Source organism: Perognathus longimembris, chromosome 2 (assembly GCF_023159225.1).
Source record: "Perognathus longimembris pacificus isolate PPM17 chromosome 2, ASM2315922v1, whole genome shotgun sequence".
Taxonomy (NCBI): domain Eukaryota; kingdom Metazoa; phylum Chordata; class Mammalia; order Rodentia; family Heteromyidae; genus Perognathus; species Perognathus longimembris.
Genome location: NC_063162.1, coordinates 26,920,045 through 26,940,960, shown reverse-complemented (window position 1 = coordinate 26,940,960; position 20,916 = coordinate 26,920,045). Strand labels below are relative to the sequence as shown.

At 38.3% G+C, this 20,916-nt stretch overlaps 1 protein-coding gene across 4 annotated transcripts in view; it reads right to left on the bottom strand.

Annotated features, from left to right (window-relative positions):
* The window catches only part of LOC125346233 (cytochrome P450 2C5-like), a 66,991-nt gene that overhangs the window by 33,052 nt on the left and 13,023 nt on the right, over nucleotides 1–20,916 (bottom strand). The window contains exons 8-9 of one of the 4 annotated variants that reach the window (XM_048338633.1): nucleotides 20,438–20,579; nucleotides 18,049–18,285 (exon numbers count right to left, since the gene is read on the bottom strand). The exons of 2 other annotated variants lie outside the window; for them this stretch is intronic. In XM_048338633.1, coding sequence (XP_048194590.1) covers nucleotides 18,104–18,285; nucleotides 20,438–20,579 — 324 coding nt within the window. In that variant the 3' untranslated portion in view covers nucleotides 18,049–18,103. Of the gene's footprint in view, nucleotides 1–18,048; nucleotides 18,286–20,437; nucleotides 20,580–20,916 lie in introns of those variants that run through there. One more of the 4 variants, XM_048338632.1, reaches the window with a different exon arrangement.

Here is a 20,916-nt window from a genome sequence, read left to right as displayed (position 1 = left end):
AATGTTGAATGAGGAAATCATGAAATGATCAAATTGCATCATTTTCTGGCAGTTGTGTGTACCAGAATTAATCCATCATGCTTTCACAATATCAAGATGACTTATAGTGTGTAATAATATGTCATAAAGTGACTAAGATAAACTGAATCTCTCAGCATTTGTATTTTCTAGGAAAAGAGTCAACTCCATGACATTATCAGTTTCATGTGCATTCTAAGCTTATCTCGATAAATAAATTTTGATAATTTCAACCTTATGTACTTTTCTATGCTCATCGAATTAGAATTATTCTTAAATCTTAAGGTAAAATTACTCTAAGATAGTTTGCACAAATACTAATATTAAATCTATGATCTGTCAAAATGAATTTGGAGGTTAAATAGTCTCAAGGCACACAGCCTATTATAATCTAGGTGGTATAGATGTTTAAAAATTAATGAAAATCTAAATAAATGAAAATTAAATGTTTCTATGTCATGGACTAAAACACTAATTGTATCTCATATCCTACCAGCATGCAGAAGAAATGAATACTCCTAAGGTAAAATAAAAGACAAGAGAGTCTCTCATGAATAGATCTACCAAAAAGGAAGTGCTTAAGGGAATCGGGTTTCAAGAAGAAAGTAAAGCATATTGAAACCCCATAGACACATATGAATGTTATTTATACTATATATTTGTATTCAACCTCTTTTTGGTTTATATACTTTTTAAAATCAATTTATTGCTTGTCAAAATGCTGTGAAGAGGGGTTACATTTTCAGCCAGTGATTACATTTCTTATCAGACTTGTTATCTCCTCCCTCATTTTGTTCCCATCTTCCTCCTTCCCCAATTTCCTCCCCTCCCCGAGTTGTATAGTTGGTTTACAGCATATTAGTTTATACATATTTTGAAGGGAAATATGTGAAGCAATAATCATAGGTGAATTCTATGGATAACCAATATATTAAATATATAATTTGTGACAAGAATAACCTAACGAGAATGCAAGTGGAAGGGAGCAGGGAATTAAAGGTGTAATGCGAAGCTGATTCACCTAATTTTTCACTACACTGTCATAATTTTGTAATAGAAATCCCCAGTAACTAATAAGGTATCTTTATTTTACTTAGTTGAATGCAGTATATATATATATATATATATATACATTATCTATGTGTATTGTACATATAGGTTACATATATAACACATTCATTATTAGTATAAGAGAAAATAAGACAACAAACCCACTAAAATCTATATACAAAGAATATAAAGGGCTTAGTAAACATAATAGAAGAGGTGAATTTGACAAAAATACATTATAATTATATAAAAGATCCTAATAGAAGCATTTGTACAATTAATTTGTTCATAAAAACATGAAAAATATAATATAATACTGGGATTATATAAATATATAATTTTACATACCACAATTTAAAAAGTTTTTTAAGGAAGATGAAACTTTACATGGGAATTCTATTTCACCTGCCCTATGCATTCCGTTTCTCCTTATCATATTATTGTTATGTAAGGGAAACAGTAAATGTATTCTTCTTATTTAACAAATTAATTTTCAGTTTCCCAGGATGTTTAGTGTAGATTCAATTACAATTAATAACTTCTTTTTTCAAAGACTGCTGGTTAACCATCTGTTTAAACAACTCTAGTAGCACATACTATTTATTGTGTCACAACATGCTCAAGCATTCAAATAACTGTATAGGTTTTTAACATTTTACCTGTTTCATTTTAATCAGGAAACAATCAATAAAGTCTCTGGGATTGCTAACATCCAGTGATTCTTCATGTTCTTTTATTTTCTTCAAAATATAACTGTTTATATATTCAGCATTTTTTAGTATCTTTTTATGACTCCCTGGTACATGATGGATGAGATTGGGGAAGAGGTTGTAGATCTAAAGCAAAAACAGTATTTTTTAAAATATAGTTGCATATACACACTATACATATTATACAAAATTTGGCTGTAATTAGAAATGTCATATGGCTTCCATCTTGAAGGGAAATTTCTATGGTAAATATAAAATGAGAGGTGTTTAAGGATGCCCTAAAACTCAGAACTCATGCTGGAGCATATAAATGACTTCTCCATGTTCACATAGTTATTTTTATAGAGTTTAGAGAAAACCATACCAGCAAAAGGGAAAACATTGTGAGGCTTCTTTTATAATTCAATTTTGTCATTTGCACCATGGCTGCATTATCATCTAGAATCACAGTGGAATCAAAGACTCTACCCTACTCAGTGATTTCTAGTAGCTTCCATTGAAAAAAACATGCTTCCTCTGTGAGAAAAAATACGTCTGTCCAGTAATAGCATAGATACCAGATGTCTGGAAAACAAACCTGTGGGAAATATAAGCTTTCACTAAGGACCTGGATATCCACAGATCCGCTAGGCATCTTATAAGAATATTTCTTTGGGATTTATGGGAAATATCAAATTACTTGCCTGAGTTTATTAGCTTCAGTCAATCCTACACTTGTACTTTTCCAGTGGGTATGGAATTAGGCTTAGACATCATTCTCAGATGTTACTTAATGGCTTCAATCCTTGATCATCCAGGTCTCAGTCTCCTGAGTCACTAGGATTCCAGGCATGAGCCAACAGGGCCTGGCCATACAATATTTCCTGATCAGACTCAGCTCCTCTGCTACTATCCCTCATCCTGCCCTTCCCTGCTTCCTAACCAATTCCAACCAGCCTCATTATATGATTTTGGCACTGCAGAAATGAACTAGATTCCTACCTCTTGCCCTGTGGTAGTTTCCATTCAAAGTTGATCAAGGATCTTAATATAAAACCAGAAACTCTGAAGCTACTATAAACATACAATAGTAAAAACACTAAAACATATTGGCATAGGCAATAACTTCCTGAATAGCACGCTATGATTCTTTATGTAGGACTGTCCAGGTACTTACCTTACTACTCACTCTTAGTTTAATTTGGGTCTGTTAAGAAATAAAAAGAAAAGACAAATGTGTTGTTAGGAAGAAAAGATCTTGGCTTCACCTGCATCCATGGTGAGCTCACAATCTTGGTATCCTCATCAAATTTCTCCATCAAGTTAAGAAAGTTCTGGTCTTTATAATCAAAACGATTCTGGAAAACAATGGAGCAGATGACATTGCAGGGAGCACAGCCCAGGAAGAAGGTGGGGTCGCAGGGTGAGCCTGAGGAATTAAAAACAAATTGAAATATACATAGATAGATAGTAGAAATACTATACATATATACGTATATATACATATATATGTACACACACGTATATATATTTAGCCTTTGTCATCTTCACCAATTTGTATTACTGTTTTACACACTGATTCCTCAATAGTCAATATGAATTAAACTGGCATATCACTTTACCTGAAGCTTGAGTTGGCCAGTACACAAACTAACTAGCAAAATAATGGCAGATCATATCAATTGCCTTTACCTACAGTCTTTCAATCCTAGATGTAAGCTATTTTGGAAAAAGAAGACTTTAATATACCTAATAGTCACTCAGAATAGTAATAGATCTGTTTGCAAAGCCTATAGACTACAGCACTGAGAAAGAAGGAGAGAGATTGTCAGGCATCTGTAGCTTTGTTGAATCAATGATGGAGAGAAACTAGAGAAACTGTAATAGAGTTCAAATACAAGAAGGAATCAAAGTAAAAAGCAGAACACATTCATATTGTATGAGGAAAAAAAGTAATAACTAAATTTAAACATTTTATTAAGTATAATTGGGAGCCTTCTTTTTCATTTCAACATGAAATAAATAGACACTAAGTCTAATCAAACAGCAAATTTAATATATGGATAAGGCTGAAGTATTAGAATCCTAAGATACACTCTATATATTTTAAAGTTGTTTATCAGTGATGTTCTGTCTATCCTTTGAGAGATAAAGTAAAGAAAAGGTTTCTTTTTGTTCTCTCCCTACAGTGAATTTTCCATAAGCAAATAATCAATATTTAAGGTGCTAGTAAGTTTGAATCATAGAACCTAAATGGTGAGTTATGAATTGGTGTGGGTCATTAGAATTATACAATAGCCATTGACTTGGTTGCATGTGTGTAGGTTACTTAAACACTCAATTGAGTCTAAGCTCTCACAAATATTCTGTTTTAACTATAAAAAAATGGTTATTTGGGAAGTTGTTGAAATTTACTATGACTACATGTGTGTGGCATTCATAGGTTAAGTCAGATTCTCAGTCTTTCATTTTATTTGGAAGAATGAATTGAAAAAGCCATGTCATTTAGAATCCAGCGCATAGTCCTATCTATGGTGATTATGGGTTAGTAGATTTAGTTATTGGAGTGTTTACCACAAGACTTTAAACATAAAATCCAGCAAACATTGAGAAAAATGATAGGAAAAACTGAAAAATGAGCTAGAATATGCTAAAAAAAAAAAAGAGACTGTATAAGGAACTGATCGTCATAGTTTAAATATAGCTAACTGAATCATTTAAACAATTTGTGTGTTTGACAGATTCACGGTACAATAACAAGTTACTTAAATATGTAAACAAAAACTCTAAGGTACTGGATCAAAAGAAATAACTAATGTTGATCTTAATAAATTGTACCATGTTTGCAGAGAAATGATTTTGGATGTGAATTATATTCAGAGACAATAAAAGAAATTAAATCATATTTTATACCACACCATGGTGATCCCTAATTAGAGGCATGGGTACTGAGGAATCATGGAAATGTCCATGAAAATGAAGGTACCATACTCTGGCATCTATGTGGGGGTCTATGAGGGCTAACAGGGTCATTACCACCCTGCTCATTTAGCAATCACTCCCATGTTATGACGACACCAGGTAACCTGACTCACTTTAGGAGGGAAGCACTGTTCTTTAACTCTTCAAAAACAAAGTCAAACATGTATTTAGTCAGACACAAGTGTGGTTCCTGGTTAGAATTGTAGCTACTCACCAGGGTAAAATCTAAGGATTGTAGTTGGTACCCAGCCCAGGAAAACAAATCTGGGCAAAATTTTAAAACCTATAGTAACTCACCCATGAAAAGCCTGAACTAGAGGTATAGCTCAAAATGTGGAGCACCAACAATAAGCTGAGCAAATATAATGCCCAGAGTCCATGCCCCAGTATCAGCATAAAATAACAAAAGAAATTACATTCATGATTTCTGATGTGAAGACAAAAGAATCCATATTGGAGACAGAAAAGAATTAACAGAGTCTTTTATATCCCTGTCTAAATTAGTGATTTATAGCAACTCCCACCGTTGGTTTTCCTCAGCTCCTCCACAAGGCAGCGGGCTTCCTCTTGAACACGCTCTTCAATGCTCCTCTTCCCCATCCCAAAATTCCGCAAGGTCATGAGTGTGAAACGCCTCAACTCTTTCCATCTGTGTCCATTGCTGAAAACAATTCCTGAATGAAGGGAAGAAGCAGATGGCAGCCACAGGGATGGGCAAGTTCGCACTACAAAACCCTTCAAGCCACTTTTTCCATCCGCATTATCCCCATATCCTCTGCCCAACACACAAACACACACACACACGCACACACACGCACACGCACACGCAGACATACACATACCAAGGCCTTTATTAACTTTGTCAATCACTGGGACTTTGCCTCTCCCAGAGAACTCCGCCCCATGATCAATCAGAGCTTCCTTCACGGCTTCATATCCATACAGCACCACAGTGGGCTTCATGCCCAAATACAGAGTGAACACAGGGCCATACACTTTGGAGAGCTGGAAATGAGAAGAAAAAGAAATACTAGGAAAATGTTGTATACTGAACCTTGAACCCACAACAATAGTCAGCAGCACTCAGTCAATTGGGCTAGGAGTCTTTATTTAGCAGTGCACAGCCTCAGTTCCCCACCACCAGGATGGTGACAAAAAGGACCTGGCTTCAGTGGGGCTGGGTTCTTATGGGTACCATACATAGGTGGTCTAGCAAGTTATTCAGCAAGCAAGCAGACACATAAGGAAGCAGGATGGTTGTTAGTGATTAAAATTCCAGTAAACTCCAGTAAACAAAGCAATCAAGGCAATACAATTCTTGGTTCTGGGTGTAACTGATCTTAAGTCTTTCTCTTCCTGGAACTTCCCCTAAACTGAGTGGTCTTCCTCATTCCTTTCTTTTGCCAAGGTCAAGCAGCTCTAGGTCAAGCTGCTTTGGGCTCCTGTTTAGTCCCACAACTCTGTCCAAGCCTGCTCTTTCTAGGGACTCAAAAAGGGGGTTTCCCTACACCTTCCACTTGGTTTCCACAGGAAAGACATCACCATTTACTCCTCAGAGTAAGTCTGGAGAAAACAGATAACATAATTCTATTTTTCATGCTTCTTCCAACACAACTTCAAGTATTGGTGATCTTTTTACATTACGAAGACATTGTTATAGCTGTCACTTGAGATTCCCTACAAAGTGCCATACAATGGGCCAAGCAGTTGACACACCATTATAATTCATCTTCACTTCAAAACACACATAAGCTTGTCATGTTTCACAAAGAAAGACACAGAGGTCTGTGGATTTAAATTCATTTCTAGAAAACCATAGAAAATAAATAGAAGACTCATGGCTGAGTCTCTGCTTAATATAAATCCATGCTTGAGAAATGTTTGATTCTCATTTGCACCCAAACCTGTAGCTAGAACACTGTTTCAGGACAACCTGTGAAGCTCTTACTGTTGAAAATCTCACTTCCTGGGACAAACCAGAGAAATTGGCATTTTTAAGTCAGCACAACTGCTTCTGTAGTCAAGTGCAGTTTGGGATCTACAGGCCTTAGAGACAGAGGTTGGGCCCACAGAGGCTGCCCCAGTACATGACACACCTTCCAAAGCCATTTCTCACCAAGCAGCATTGTTTGCCCCATACAAATGTTTTATGCAAAAATCCAAGTGGATCCTATACCATCAGCTCTCCCCTAATTGGTCTTAAGTATTTACGGTATCACATCTGCACAGATATTTCCTTTCAGTTATCAGAACAGTTAACTTCTGTGATGATTCTGAATAAAAAGCCATGTCATATAAAGTGTAAGATTTCATGAATTGAACATTTAAACATAGCATCTTCCTCACTGTGGATATTCAGAAAAAAAAATATCAACATGAAGCTTAAACTGATATTTGGAGAAGGATGCATAACATTTGCTATTTTGTGACTGAGACTAAAATAGAAATAACCCACTCATTCAATACATTACTTCATTTTATGATTAAAATACAAACTGGAAAAGTCATAGTCATATAACACTTTGTAGAAGGATCATTCCATTTTACTTTCAACAATAAGTTTAAAAAACGGTTTGATTATCACTTCTCTGAGACCATTGGAGAAGCGAGCATGAAGAGTACTTACATTGGTTAAAGATTTAGTAATGTCCTTAATATCAACCTGTAGTATATTTCCAATTATTGGGAAAGGAGTGGGACCAGGAGGGAGCTTCCTTCTTCCAGAGTTCTGTCTCCATATGGAAAAGAGAAGCAGGCAGGAGAGACCCAGCACCAGGACAACTACTAGATCCATTGAGGCTTCTCTTCTTGCTGAGAGTACTCTAAGCTTGCAGTGCAGACCTTTAATAATGCTCTGGAGACTGTAGGGTGTGCCTCTGTAATCGGTTAGTAATGAATTAGGTCAATACTTCCCAATCTCTTCTGATTAGACTTTTTCCTGATGGCAAAGATAAAGGTAGAATCACATAGGTCCTAGGTCCTTTTATCCAGAGGGCCCACAGATACTGTGCTTTAGTTGCACTTGTTGGTGATCAAATATTGCTAACTTAAAATACAAACCTACCTGCTTTCAATGTATAGCCATGAATGAGAAGGGCTGAAGTTAAAGACTTGATATATAAGTACGTTACTCCAAAACTGTTTCTTCCTTTTTGATTTTTCATTGTTATTATAAAGGTGATGTACAGAGGGGTTAGAATTACATAAGTCCGATCCAGAGTACATTTCTTGATTCTCAGATTAGTGAGAACTTGGGAAGTGATGGATTTGAGGATGCTCTGTGTGTTCTATGAAACATGTTCTTAATCTTGGTTTTTGCTCTGAACAACACTTCCACACATGGCCTCAGTACTGGGACTCTTCCACAGGTTAGTGGACTCCTGGAATGTTATTTCTATGTAAATGTAAAATACCTGGTATCACTCATGCCTCTTGAAAAGACAAACATAGATTAAGTGCTGACCCTAAGCTGCAGGTCCTTGTCCATAGATAGAAGAAAAATAGGAGGCAAGGATCGTTGTTCTTTTTCTTTTTCTATGAGGGGGAATCCAGAATACAGGAGGACTCTCAATGCCGCGTGGCTCCTGTGGAAGAGCTGGGGTTTCAAATACATTGTCTCATGGCCATTGCAGTGCACCACGGCTTCCTGAAGAAAAGTCCTGGAATTCTATTCCCAGCTCTGCAGAGTTGAAACTTGCTCTGTATAGTCCAGGGGAAAGCTTTCATTGTGTGATTTAATGACAAGGCTAGAGGAATTATGGCTTCTCTACTGTTCATTCACAACCGAAACAGCTGTGATGCTGATTTTAGTTTCTCCTTTTAAGGAAGTGAAAATAAAACAAGAAACAATGTTTGCATAAATTGACATGATGTTATGAAATCCTCTTGTATAACTAATTGTTGCCAGTTAAAATACATTGTAAAGAAGGGACAGTATAGAGAGCAGTAGTTTCTTACTATGTACATATCATTGAGTCATCATGGGTCCCAAGATATTTAAACTCAAGTACAAAAAAACCACAGAATGCAAAACTGAAAGTTTCAAATACAACTAAATTAACCCGTGTTGTTAGGAAAGTGCAGCTTAAAGTATGTATGTAAGGATACCACATTTGTTCTAAATTGAATACTGAAGATAGTTTAAAATTTAATTTGGTGGTGCTGAGGTTTGAACACCTGGCCTTGCACCCTTGAGTGAAAGATGTTATAAGCTTTGACACATACTCTGTCCTTGCTTTTTTTTTTTTTTAAGGGCTTCATGGGAGTGGGAATGTGGCCTAGTGGTAGAGTGCTTGCCTTGCATACATGAAGCCCTGGCTTCCATTCCTCAGGACCACATATACATTAAAAGCAAGAAGTGGTGCTGTGGTTCAAGTGTTAGTGTGCTAGCCTTGAGCAAAATAAGCCAAGGAAAGGGCCCAGGCCTTGAGTCCCAAGATCCAGGACTGGCACACACACACACAAAAGACCCCATATTTAATTATACTAAAGCTATTCTTTTTTTTTTTTTTAATTTTTTTTTTTGGCCAGTCCTGGGCCTTGGACTCAGGGCCTGAGCACTGTCCCTGGCTTCTTCCCGCTCAAGGCTAGCACTCTGCCACTTGAGCCACAGCGCTGCTTCTGGCCGTTTTCTGTATATGTGGTGCTGGGGAATCGAACCTAGGGCCTCGTGTATCCGAGGCAGGCACTCTTGCCACTAGGCTATATCCCCAGCCCACTAAAGCTATTCTTGACTGTAATCATCCTATCCATCCCTTCACCAAAACTAAAACTATGATACACCCCCATGTCTGTCTTGTTTGTTGAGGCAGGGTTTTACTATTTGCTCAAATTGGCCTCAAATTGCAGTCCTCTAAATCTTTGCCTATTAAGTGGCAATTGCCTCTTACAATGGGATTACAGGCCAGAGCCCCTTATCTTCCTTTCATGCAAAATGAAGACTGGTAAAATCTGCATACCTACCATTTTATCAGCCTGGTGCAGAGGGATTCTGAGATCTAATGTGGCTATCATAACCATTTTCATTCTCTCAGCTTTCTTTGCCTATGGTAAGATGGTTTTCCTTTTAGGGCTTAAAAACTACATCTTAGGTACTAAGAACATTGGTGAAAGACATAAACCCCAGTTGGTAGAGCTGAGGCTAAAACACATTTCCTACATCTTATACCCTTCCCCGTGAAGAAGACATTCAATTCAAATGAGTTCACAAATAATTTGCTGTGTACTACGCCTAAATATTCAATTTTGTTTGTAATCAGTGGCATTCAAATAAACACAAATTCAGTTAATAATTAACATAGAGGTCAGAAAAGTCTGCATGTATAACCTTTAGAACTTGATTGATCCCAGATCCTGGGAGCACATTATGTAGAATGAAATAAGTACTAACCTGCTCCCTGACCCACCGAACTCTAAATGAATGAAGAATCCCACCACCTTATTTTATGTAAAATAAGCTCAGTAGTTTAGGGATAAAAGTAGCATTTTTTATGCCTTAAGAAATACATGTCCCTTCTCTCCTTCAACTCCTTTCTGCTGAAATGAAGGCTGCAATTGAATTTTCATCTTACAAAGATATGAACAACCTTTGCGACCAACCAAGCAGTCTAAATTAGTTTTTAAATTTTGCCCTAAGAAATGAGCACATGGCCAAAATGTAAGATTGTAACCAAATGACTTGGCACATTTCTCAAAGATCTTCTCTTGGCTTTCATTCATCTATCACTTTTCTGTTCTGCCATCGATCATCTCGAAGACTTGATTACTGTATGCACATCAGAAGACTTGAAGATAAAACTCAGCCCTCTGACTGTTCTCCCTCAGTACTGACTGCGCCAGCCACGGGCTCAGGGCTTGTTCTGCACCAGGACCTTGGGGTTCTGCCCCTTGCACCCTTCACTGCTTGAACTGCTGAAATTTCATCGTGTTTCTGTCTGGCCTTCTCCCTGTCCACCGCCAACTCTTCTGTTTAGATTTCACACAGACACTGGTGCAAGCGATCCTAAGATTCCCTGATCTCTGATTCTTTGTTTTCAAGCCTGCAACTAACACACTCACAGCAGATTGCCTATTGTAATAACCCCCTGAGACAAGAGGAGCAACAACACACTTTTCATTAGAGAGTCGGCCTTATACATCAAAGTAGTCTCTATTTCACCAAATCCCCACCCTAAATTTTAGAGGCCTGTTTACTGTGTGGATAGATTTTCAATCTTGCTAGTGGCATCTGTCTTATCTTGTAATTGTGTCTTTGGATTCCTCTAACTCACTTGTTGGGAAAACTAACAGTGCCTGGAACTATTTTCTACTTATCTCTTTTGCATCTGTCTTTCTGCACTTTTCTTCTAACATGTCCCTGATTATGTGATTTCATACTGCTTGTCTTCCATTTGTAATTTGTTCTATTTGATTTCCTCCTCCCATTGGTAGGGCTTTCAACCAAGTATTTTCCCTTGATTTATTGTGCTTTAAAATTTTCACTTTCAGTTACAAAGTCACATCTCTTGAGTCACTCTTTATTCATTCTTTGTTTGTTTATTTTTATTTATTGCCAGTCCTGGGGCTTGAACTCTAGGCCTTGGCACTGTCTCTGAGTTTCTTTTGCTCAAGGAAAATCCTCTTCCATTTCAGCCACAGCACCACTTCCTTAAGCCACTCTTTCTATCATCCATGTCTTCTTTATCTTATGTAGCTGTTTATTTTTTTTCTCTTTGAACTCATTTATTCATGGCCTCTTTGATGCCATTCACTATAGTTAGAAACATTTTTATTACATTTGACTAGATGTATAAAAGAGTTCTCATGTAACCCACCCCTCTATGTGTGTGATGCATAGGATCAGTTACCCCTTCCCTCATTCTCCCTCTCTCTCTCCCATCTATCCAGTTCCCATGATTCTCTTCCAGTTTTCTGGTTCCATTCTCAGGGCATGACAGGACGACATTCACTTTCTAGTCCTCTCTCCATGAGTCCATGAGTCTGGTCCTACCATTCCATTGTACCCTGGCTCACATATGACATGTTTCAGCTTCCGACATTTTGTTGAACTTTCAATTCAATGTTCAAAGGAGTTATACCATGGGAACCATGCTTTATTTGGTGTGATAATGTATATGTGTATGTGTTCCTTTCCATGCTTTAATATATATTTATGTTTAAGTGTAATTTTTATATGTAAGAGAAGCATGTACTTTATGTCTCTCTGAGGCTTATTGAACTCAGTCAATGTGAATTTTTTCCAGGTCCATCCATTTCTTTGCAAATGTAGTCATATTACTCTCCCTGATACATTAATAATACATACATATGATATTTGTGTGTGTTACATTACTCAGCCTACGTTCCTATGTATGCATTGTCTGCTGATTCTCTAGCTGGCTTTCCACTGCGTTGGAGGAGTCCTCACATGGAATGTGCTCAGAACTCAGTGCCCTCTGCGTGTACCTCGGTGTTTCTACTTCCACAGTCCATGGATCTCCTTTTCCCTCAGTATGGCCTCACTCATGACTGCTGATGAAATCAAAACTACTGTTCAACAGCACTTACTTCCACAGCAAGTTTTTCACCATTTGGGTGTGAGAGTAGTGTCTATTGAGTGTGTCTAGAGGAAGAATAGTGAGCAAGATGACCTACTTTATCTTATCTCTTCTTTCTATTTTTTGCGGCAGTCCTGGGGCTTGAATTAGGATTGAATGCTGACCCTGAGCATTTTTGGTCACGACAAGTCCCCTATGGTTGGACACAAAGCCCTACTTCTAATTTATTTTAGTGGCTAATTAGAGCTAAGGTTCTTATGGGCTTTCCTTCCCAAGTTTTTTTGTTTTTTGTTTTTTGTTTTTTGGCCTGTCCTGGGCCTTGGACTCAGGGCCTGAGAACTGTCCCTGGCTTCTTTTTGCTCAAGGCTAGCACTCTACCACTTGAGCCACAGCGCCACTTCTGGCATTTTTCTATATATGTGGTGCTTGGGAATTGATCCCAGGGCTTCATGTATATGAGGCAAGCACTCTTGCCACTAGGCCATATTCCCAGCCCGCTTCCTCAGTTTTAAACCAGTAATTCTCTGATCTCATCCTCCAATGTAACTACAATTGTATGAGTAAGGCACTGATATCCAGCACATCTTCTTTGTTTTGCATAAATATGTGCATATATATTTAATAACTTAATAATATATTAATAATACTGAAGTTTGAACTCAGAGTATCACACTGACTATGAAAGTTAGTGATCCAATAACTCAACACACTTGTGAATTTGTTTTGAGACTAAGTCAGGTAAAAGTAACCCAAACAACACAACTAATAATACCTCATCTCCATAAGAATTGTTATTGTCAAAAAGAAAATACATAACAAGTGCTGATTAGTGTTTTGATTAAGAAGTCTTATACATACTGTTGTGAATTTGAAGTACTACAGACATTCTACAAAACGGTCTGTGAACTCTACTATTAAAAAAAAAAAGAACCAACATAGCATCCAACAGTCCCAGTGCTTTTATATTACAAAAAATTAAAGATTATGTTGATGACATAAGTGTAGCCCATATTGCTAAGCCTAAGACAGAGATATCTTGCACAAGCACCAAAAGACGAAAGGTTAAGAAAAAGGACACTCATATACCATATAGTACTAAACAGATACACAAATATACTCTTATTTGTGAAACGTAGTGTAAGGTCCCCCGTGGGAGGGCTCCATGCAGATGCCCCCATCTGGCTGTCTCCACCAGTTACCTGTGTTACTGGCAGACCTGGAGGCAGTTACTTCCCCCTTCCCCCTTAGGTCACATCCTAATCCACCTAGCCAAACCTCTCTGCCCCTGCCCTAGATCAGGCAGGGCTGGAGTCTCCCCTTCTCTCCTGCCAAGCATCATCTAGGCCACAGGCCAGCAGAGGGTGTGAAAGAAAGCCTTGAGTTTGGGGGCAAAAGTCAGGAAGATGTGAGTGAAGGCTTAAGATCTGGTGACAAGGGACATGAGGACTGTGAAGCCTGGGAGGGCAGTGAAGAGGAGTCTTCCGGCTCCTGCCGGGATGGGACATTTAACCAGACTCACTCCCTGGGTGCCTTCCTGTGCAGCCATCTGCCCGGCCTCTAGATCAACAACAAGGGGAACTGGAAGCTCACATTAAAATGCTTTTGGTGGAGCCCATTAAATTACAACCACTTAACTAAGAGGAGGCTGCTTCCAGAAACAGGCCATAAGCACCCATGAGGCCACACCCCTGACACTATGGGCATTCTCAGGGGGTTAGCAGAGGCCCAGCTTCTAATTCTCCACCACTGGAAAATCTTGGGCATAACCTGCCAAAAGCCCAGTCAACATCTACGAATCCAAATGTAGTGGAATGAGGAAGCCCGCAGCCAAAAATTAAGACAAGCCTGGGCTGATGGACGATCAAGTAATCAATCAGAAGGGCAGAGCAGGCAAAGAGATAACAGAACCAGGATAAACACCTATCTGTTCTGTAAATCAGGCAGGGAGGCCTGAAACCTTATGTTGATTTCATAGCCAGGTTAAAAGACAATCTTTGTAAAGCTGTACTACAAATTGACTTGAAAAATTTACTTCTCCAAACATTTACTTTTGATAATGCTAATTTGGTAAACTAGTGGCTTTGCTCCCATGGAGGCTACAAATGACAATCCCATAGATGATAAAATGCTGTAGATATACGTTAAAATATGCAAAGATTGATGCATATATTAATATGCCTTGCCAAAAAAGTTGCCTAAATGTAGTATGTTCTTTACCATCTAGGTCTTAATCATCTATAAAAATGTTGTTTATTGTTAACAAAAACTTTATGTTTTGTGTTTTCTCTCTTAGTTTGTTTTATGTTATCTGTCTGTCTAATACCACATGGTTCTATCATATTGGGCAAAAATAACATTTGCCATTGGAATTCCAAAACAATTTATGGACAATTTTCATTTTTAAAACATATGCGTGCCTTAAAAACCTTGTGCACAAAGGCGTATATGTGTGTAAACATGTTCAAAATTATCTGATATTTTGATGCTTAAAATCTGTTATCATAAAAAAGGGGTAATATTCTCAATCAAACTAAAGTGCATCTATTTTAAAAGGTAATGGTCTCAGTACTGATACTTTCTAAGATTATTTACTTTTTGATTGTAATTGTAACCATTATCTGTGCTGCCTGACACCAGCAGCCATGCAAAGAATGGAAACTTTGTGTTAAAGGGGTTAATTATCAAGTCTGCTACTTCATAAAAGGTAAAATCTTTATCAATAAAAGTAATCAGCCATTCTATACTCAGCCCCACTCGTAACCAGTTGTGAGCCTATCCCTTTAATAACAAGGAAGAACAGTTTAAATTAAAATAATCTAGTAAACGTCTCTACCCCCAACAGTCTGACTGTGTTTAAGTGGACACCTTTCTAAAATCATCTAAGTCTGCAAGCCAAAGGAAAAAAAAAAGAGCAGTTTTAAACTCAAGCTGCAAACAGGGCTTGTCAAATTTGGGTACAGACAAGTATGTCTTATGAGTCAATACAAACACAAATAAAGGAAAAACCAGCTTAAATTTGTAAAAAGTTAATAACAAAATCTTCGGGAAAGGATTTAAAACATGATTTCCTCTAAATAAATAAGGGTTTGTAAGGTAAAAATTGTCTTAAAATGTTCATTCCAACGGGGAAAGAAGCAAAAAGGGACAAACCCGAGAAGGTTCAAGTATGTAGCAGATAGTTTGACTATGTCTATAAATAAAGTTGGTATGTAATTAAGTTAACTATGATTTAAATAAAGTCAAGATGTAATGTAAAAACCAAGTCACAGCCATCCTAGTGAAATGATGTAAATGCAGAAAATTGACCATCTTCTGATACTAGCTTTGAACAAGTATGATTGGTATTGTTTAATGTAACCTGGCCTGAGCTGTACTTACCAAACTTGTTTTGAACTTGTTTTGCTCTGTATTGCCTGCATCCCTAAGCCCCCCACCCCACCTTGGGAGAGTTTATCCTGTTTTATCAGCTCATGGTGAGATGATTTCCAGTTTGTAACTGGTTCCTAGAAGCTAATGAGCCACTAAAGTTAGGCTAAAGGGGAAATTCCTGTGGTTTTTGTGTTTATAAGCAGGCTGCTAAGAGCTCAGGGCTGCATCTTGAGATCCCCACCTCTAGCTCAGTCCTGGCAAGTCAGTACTTTCTTGCTCAATACAAATTCTTCCCATCCCTGATTGTCATCTGAGTAGTCTCATTGATTGTCAATTCCTGGACCCCAAAACATTTTAGTGGGGGCTCGTACCTCATAACACTAGCATCATGCCAGGTATTGGGGGCTGTTTTCATAGACATCCTAGAGTCTGCCAGGAGATAGGGAGCTGTCCATCCAGCTCCAAGGCCTAGAGGTGAGACAAGCCATTCTTTAAACTGCAGAGACCTAGCTCAAAGAATGGACCCTGGAGGGCCCAGCTTGAGAAGAATTTAGATACATTTTGTTATGTAGCTCCAGGGGAGCCTGCTCCCAGTGCTGTGTTTATGTAATGCCTTGCTGAGGCTTGGTCTCCATACAAGTGACTTTTGCCTTTAAAATCTTGGTGCAAAGGGCTGGGAATATGGCCTAGAAGCAAGAGTGCTTGCCTTATTATTCATGAAGCCCTAGGTTCAATTCCTCAGCACCACATATATAGAAATATCCAGAAGTGCCGCTGTGGCTCAAGTTGGCAGAGTGTTAGCCTTGAGCAAAAAGAAGCCAGGGACAGTGCTCATGCCTAGTTTAAGCCCCAGGACTGGCAAAAAAAAATCTTGGTGCAAGGCTGTGTGGTACAGCAGATTTTTGTAATTGGCCCACCTACAGACCACTAACATCCCAATGAAGATGCAAAAATTCAAACTTTCAAGATGTGGCTTCTATTTAGTAGTTTGTGTTGAGCCACAGCACCACTTATGACATTTTGGTGATTAATTGGAAATAAAAGTCTCGTGAACTTTCCTATGTGGGCTGGCTTGGAACCATGATCCTCTGATCTCAGCTTCCTGAGTAGCTAGGACTATAGGCATGAACTACCACTACCTGTTCAATACACTTTTATAGTGAGTCCAATTTTTCTTGAAAAACCATACCTATGTGTATTTATATCCTCCATAAACACATATGCTGTGTATAAGGAAGCATAACTATTCACTGATTTAAGTACAGACTTTGCATTTCTCTATGCCTTAAATATTAGCTTAAAAATGCTGGGTGAAGGGACTTGCTCTGGGGAAAGAGTTCAGCACAGGGATAAATGACCTTCCCTCTCATGTCATACATGACAAGGTAGGGGGTAGGGGAAATTGGGTGCATCTAGTTGCGAATGCTTGAAAAATGAAATGAGAGAAGTGATTTCAGTGCCATTATTATAATTGTCATTAGATTTATATCAAGTGTACAACAATGTGTAGAATGTAGGAAAACAAGTGTTGAACATGGTCCAATCAGTAGAGTTCTTGTCGAGGAAGAACAAGGCCCTTGATTTACACCTTAGTACTGCCAAATATGAAGAAAAATCAATTTGGTCAAAGTGCATTGTACGAATATGAAACATCTTAAAACGTACAAGTGATATACACCAATACAAATAATAGAGCAGATGATTTGCCATATAAAACCAAAAACTCCTACCTTGCTTGCGGTTGGAAACACTAATTGAAAAGAATAGTTCCAATTTTTCTTTTTCTTTACACTAACACCAAAGACATGAACTCTAACCTTTAATGCTTATTGCTGTCTATGTCTGTGTCTCACAGTATTTCCCTACAGGAGGAGCTGCTCTGGACATTGTTGTTAGTCATTAAATCCACATCGCCCGATAGACAGGTAACATAGACAAAGGGTTTTCCTACCATCTTCCCTTTCCCATTCCCAATGCTCACCAAATTGTGGACAAAAAGTTATTGTGGACTTCTAGTTTGTATCATTGCTTCACTGAATTTTGAACAAACTAGGATGGTCCAAGAATGACTCCAGGCATGAAAAATAATATTTATTATTGAAAAAATGATATTTTTATTAAAATAACATTTATTATTGAGTAATGAGTCTGAGTTGCCATAGGGTAATCATTTTTTTATTTTGTGGTACTAGATCATTAGTAAATCAGCATTAGATAAGCTGAGGGCTTGGGGTGGTGAATGAACCTATTATACTTCATAGAGAACTGTAGGTATCATTGTGCAGTGACACAGGAAGCCCTCCAAACTGGAGACTGGATCTTCCTGGGTCTGGAGGGAGTGGGAAGAAGTGAGAAGGGAGGACAGGAAGGCATCCCTGACAGGAGAAGGGGGTGAGTGTTGGCTCGCAGGAGGGAACTGCTGGTTACTGTACAGCTGGAGGCAGACAGCAGAGCTCTTCTTTACACTGGAAGGAAGCAGAGCTGGTATGGAGGGGGCACAGAAAGAAGCCCTTTCACCACTGCACTGGTATCAAGGTCCTGTGGATCCACCAGAGCTTTCAGGTTGAAGTTCTGTAAAATGGTGGTCAGGAATAAAAACAGCTCCATCCGAGCCAGGCCTTCTCCAGCACACATCCGTTTGCCTGAAATTGTTTTTGTAAAAAAGAGAGAGGAAGAGAGAAAGAGAGAGAGAGAAAAGAAAAGAAAATCAAAGCAGGAAAGGCTCCTTTGTATGTAAGTGTGAGTGCGTGAAGCACTGACTTTGTACCTGCCAAGAGAAAATATTATTGTTTGCTCAGTGAATTACTGAACACCTGACAGATGGATACATGGAGGTGAAAGATTTTTACAGATTCATAATGAATTTGTTATCTTAAGTAATACATCATTGAAAACTTTTTTTTTTAATCTGAGAACTCCAGAGCACTCCTGTGATTCCAGCACAGTAAGCTAAAATAGAAGAAACTTCAGCTGGTAATCAGTTTGAGCTACATAATTACGATCCTGTCTTCAAAAATAATCGAAAAGTAAACCATCCTTAACTAAATTATAAACAAACAGATTACCATCTATATGTAAACATTTTGTTAAGTATTATAAATGATAAATATTCTTTTAATGTTTACAGCCTAACTGTCCATTTTATCATTCTACTGTACACAAGTTTAAAGTATTATAACATGCATTCCTTTTGGCTCTGATGCATTTTCCTTGTAGACATCAGGACACAGACCACTTGTCGTTTCCTTTTTTGTGCTTTGTGTCCCTTCAAGCAATAAAATCTTGCCTTCATTCAGTTTCCCAAATATCATATTCAGATTTTCACTGAAGCACAAAATCATCAGAACACATAATTTTCTCATTATTTAAAAAGTTTTTCTTTGGGGCTGGGGATATAGCCTAGTGGCAAGAGTGCCTGCCTCGGATACACGAGGGCCTAGGTTCGATTCCCCAGCACCACATATACAGAAAACGGCCAGAAGCGGCGCTGTGGCTCAAGTGGCAGAGTGCTAGCCTTGAGCGGGAAGAAGCCAGGGACAGTGCTCAGGCCCTGAGTCCAAGGCCCAGGACTGGCCAAAAAAAAAAAAAAAAAAAAAAGTTTTTCTTTGTGGAAAGCAAGTGAATTTTTTAATGGAGATCCATGTCTTTCCCCATGGTTTTCAAGTGACAATATGTAACAGATTTCAAAAGTCACATCATTATCTGGGTGTCAGTGTCTCATGCCTGCAATCCTAGCTACTCAGGAGGCTGAGATCTGTGATTCAAAGGCAGTCCAGGGTAAGAAAGTTCATGAGACACTTATATTCAATTTTTTTAGCTACCAGAAAAGTATAAGTAGAGCTATGGGTCAATGTGGTAGAGTGCTAACCTTGAGCAAAAAAAGTTCAGGGACAAGGCCCAAGTTATGAGGCCAAACCTCAAAATGGAAAAAAGAAAAAAGGACAAACAAAACAGGACAAAAAGTCACAGCATCAGAGAAGGAAGGCTGCTCCTTGGTCAGACACAAAGCACACATATTGCAGGTGTGGAGATACAATATCCAACACACATCTCTTGGGTTGAAAGAGAAACAGGGTGTGTTGTGATATGTGTAGGGTACCTGCTACACGTTCCTTATATGTCCATAAGATTATTTGACAGTTTCAGACACTCTTGCTTGATAGTCAGTATTATGCCATTGTGGTTCACTGCTTTGCCAATAATGCTTGACTCTATCTTCTGTCCAGTCATTGTTCCCTTTGAAGTACCTCGAATGTCTGAGAACATTGCTCCCTCCATTTTATGATTGGTATTGGAGTATGAGAAACTTATGACTTGGTTAATACTCCCTCTGCAAATCCTTTTATCTGGTAATTTGTGATTTTTTTCCCTTGCTACCCCAGGTGCTCTTCTGTGTCTTTTGGGAGACATTTCATTCTATGGAGGAGCCTGACAATGAAAAATGCCACAAAACGATGTGGGACAGTCCTGTGATGAGATCATCTTTCTCACTGTGAGTGATTGCTGTCTAAGTGAAGTTAACTCACTTAGAAGAGATCACTATCCTTTATGTAAAGAAAGAATGCAAAGGATCTGTGCTTTACCTTGCTCAATTTGGAAGAAAGGCACAGAAGAACTGAAGCCCCACTAATCTGATCCAACAGTGAAGATCCACCATGAGAAGGAAAGTTCGTGGGAATGGAGAGTGCTGCTCCTAATTATGAACTAAAGTGCAATTATACCAGCCCCAAAGGAGGTTCCAACTGAACCTCCAAGCCTAAATAATCTTGAGATATAGAAATAAAATTCTATTACCTGACGAGAAAGGCATGAAGTAATCACTTTTTTTGAAGTTCCCACTTTTATCCAGAAAGTGGCCGGGGTCAAACGTCTCTGGGTTGGGGAATTCCTTGTGGTCATTTAGCACAGAGGTCAATGATGTCAGTATGGTTGTACCCTGGGGACAACACACAGAGATCTGCTAGACTAATAAATAGATGATAGATAGATAGATAGATAGATAGATAGATAGATAGATAGATAGATAGATAGGTAGACAGACAGATACACATATATGTATTTAAGTATATACATATGTAGTAGTATATATAATATTTATATATATTACTATTATATGTGCAAAGCCTGGTGCAAGTGGTTCACACCTATAATCTCAGCTACTCAGAAGGCTGAGATCTGAAGATCACACTTCTAAGCCAGCCTTGACAGGAAAGCCCATGAGACTCATATCTCCAATTACTCAGGAGAAAAAGAAGTGGTGCTGTTGCTCAAAG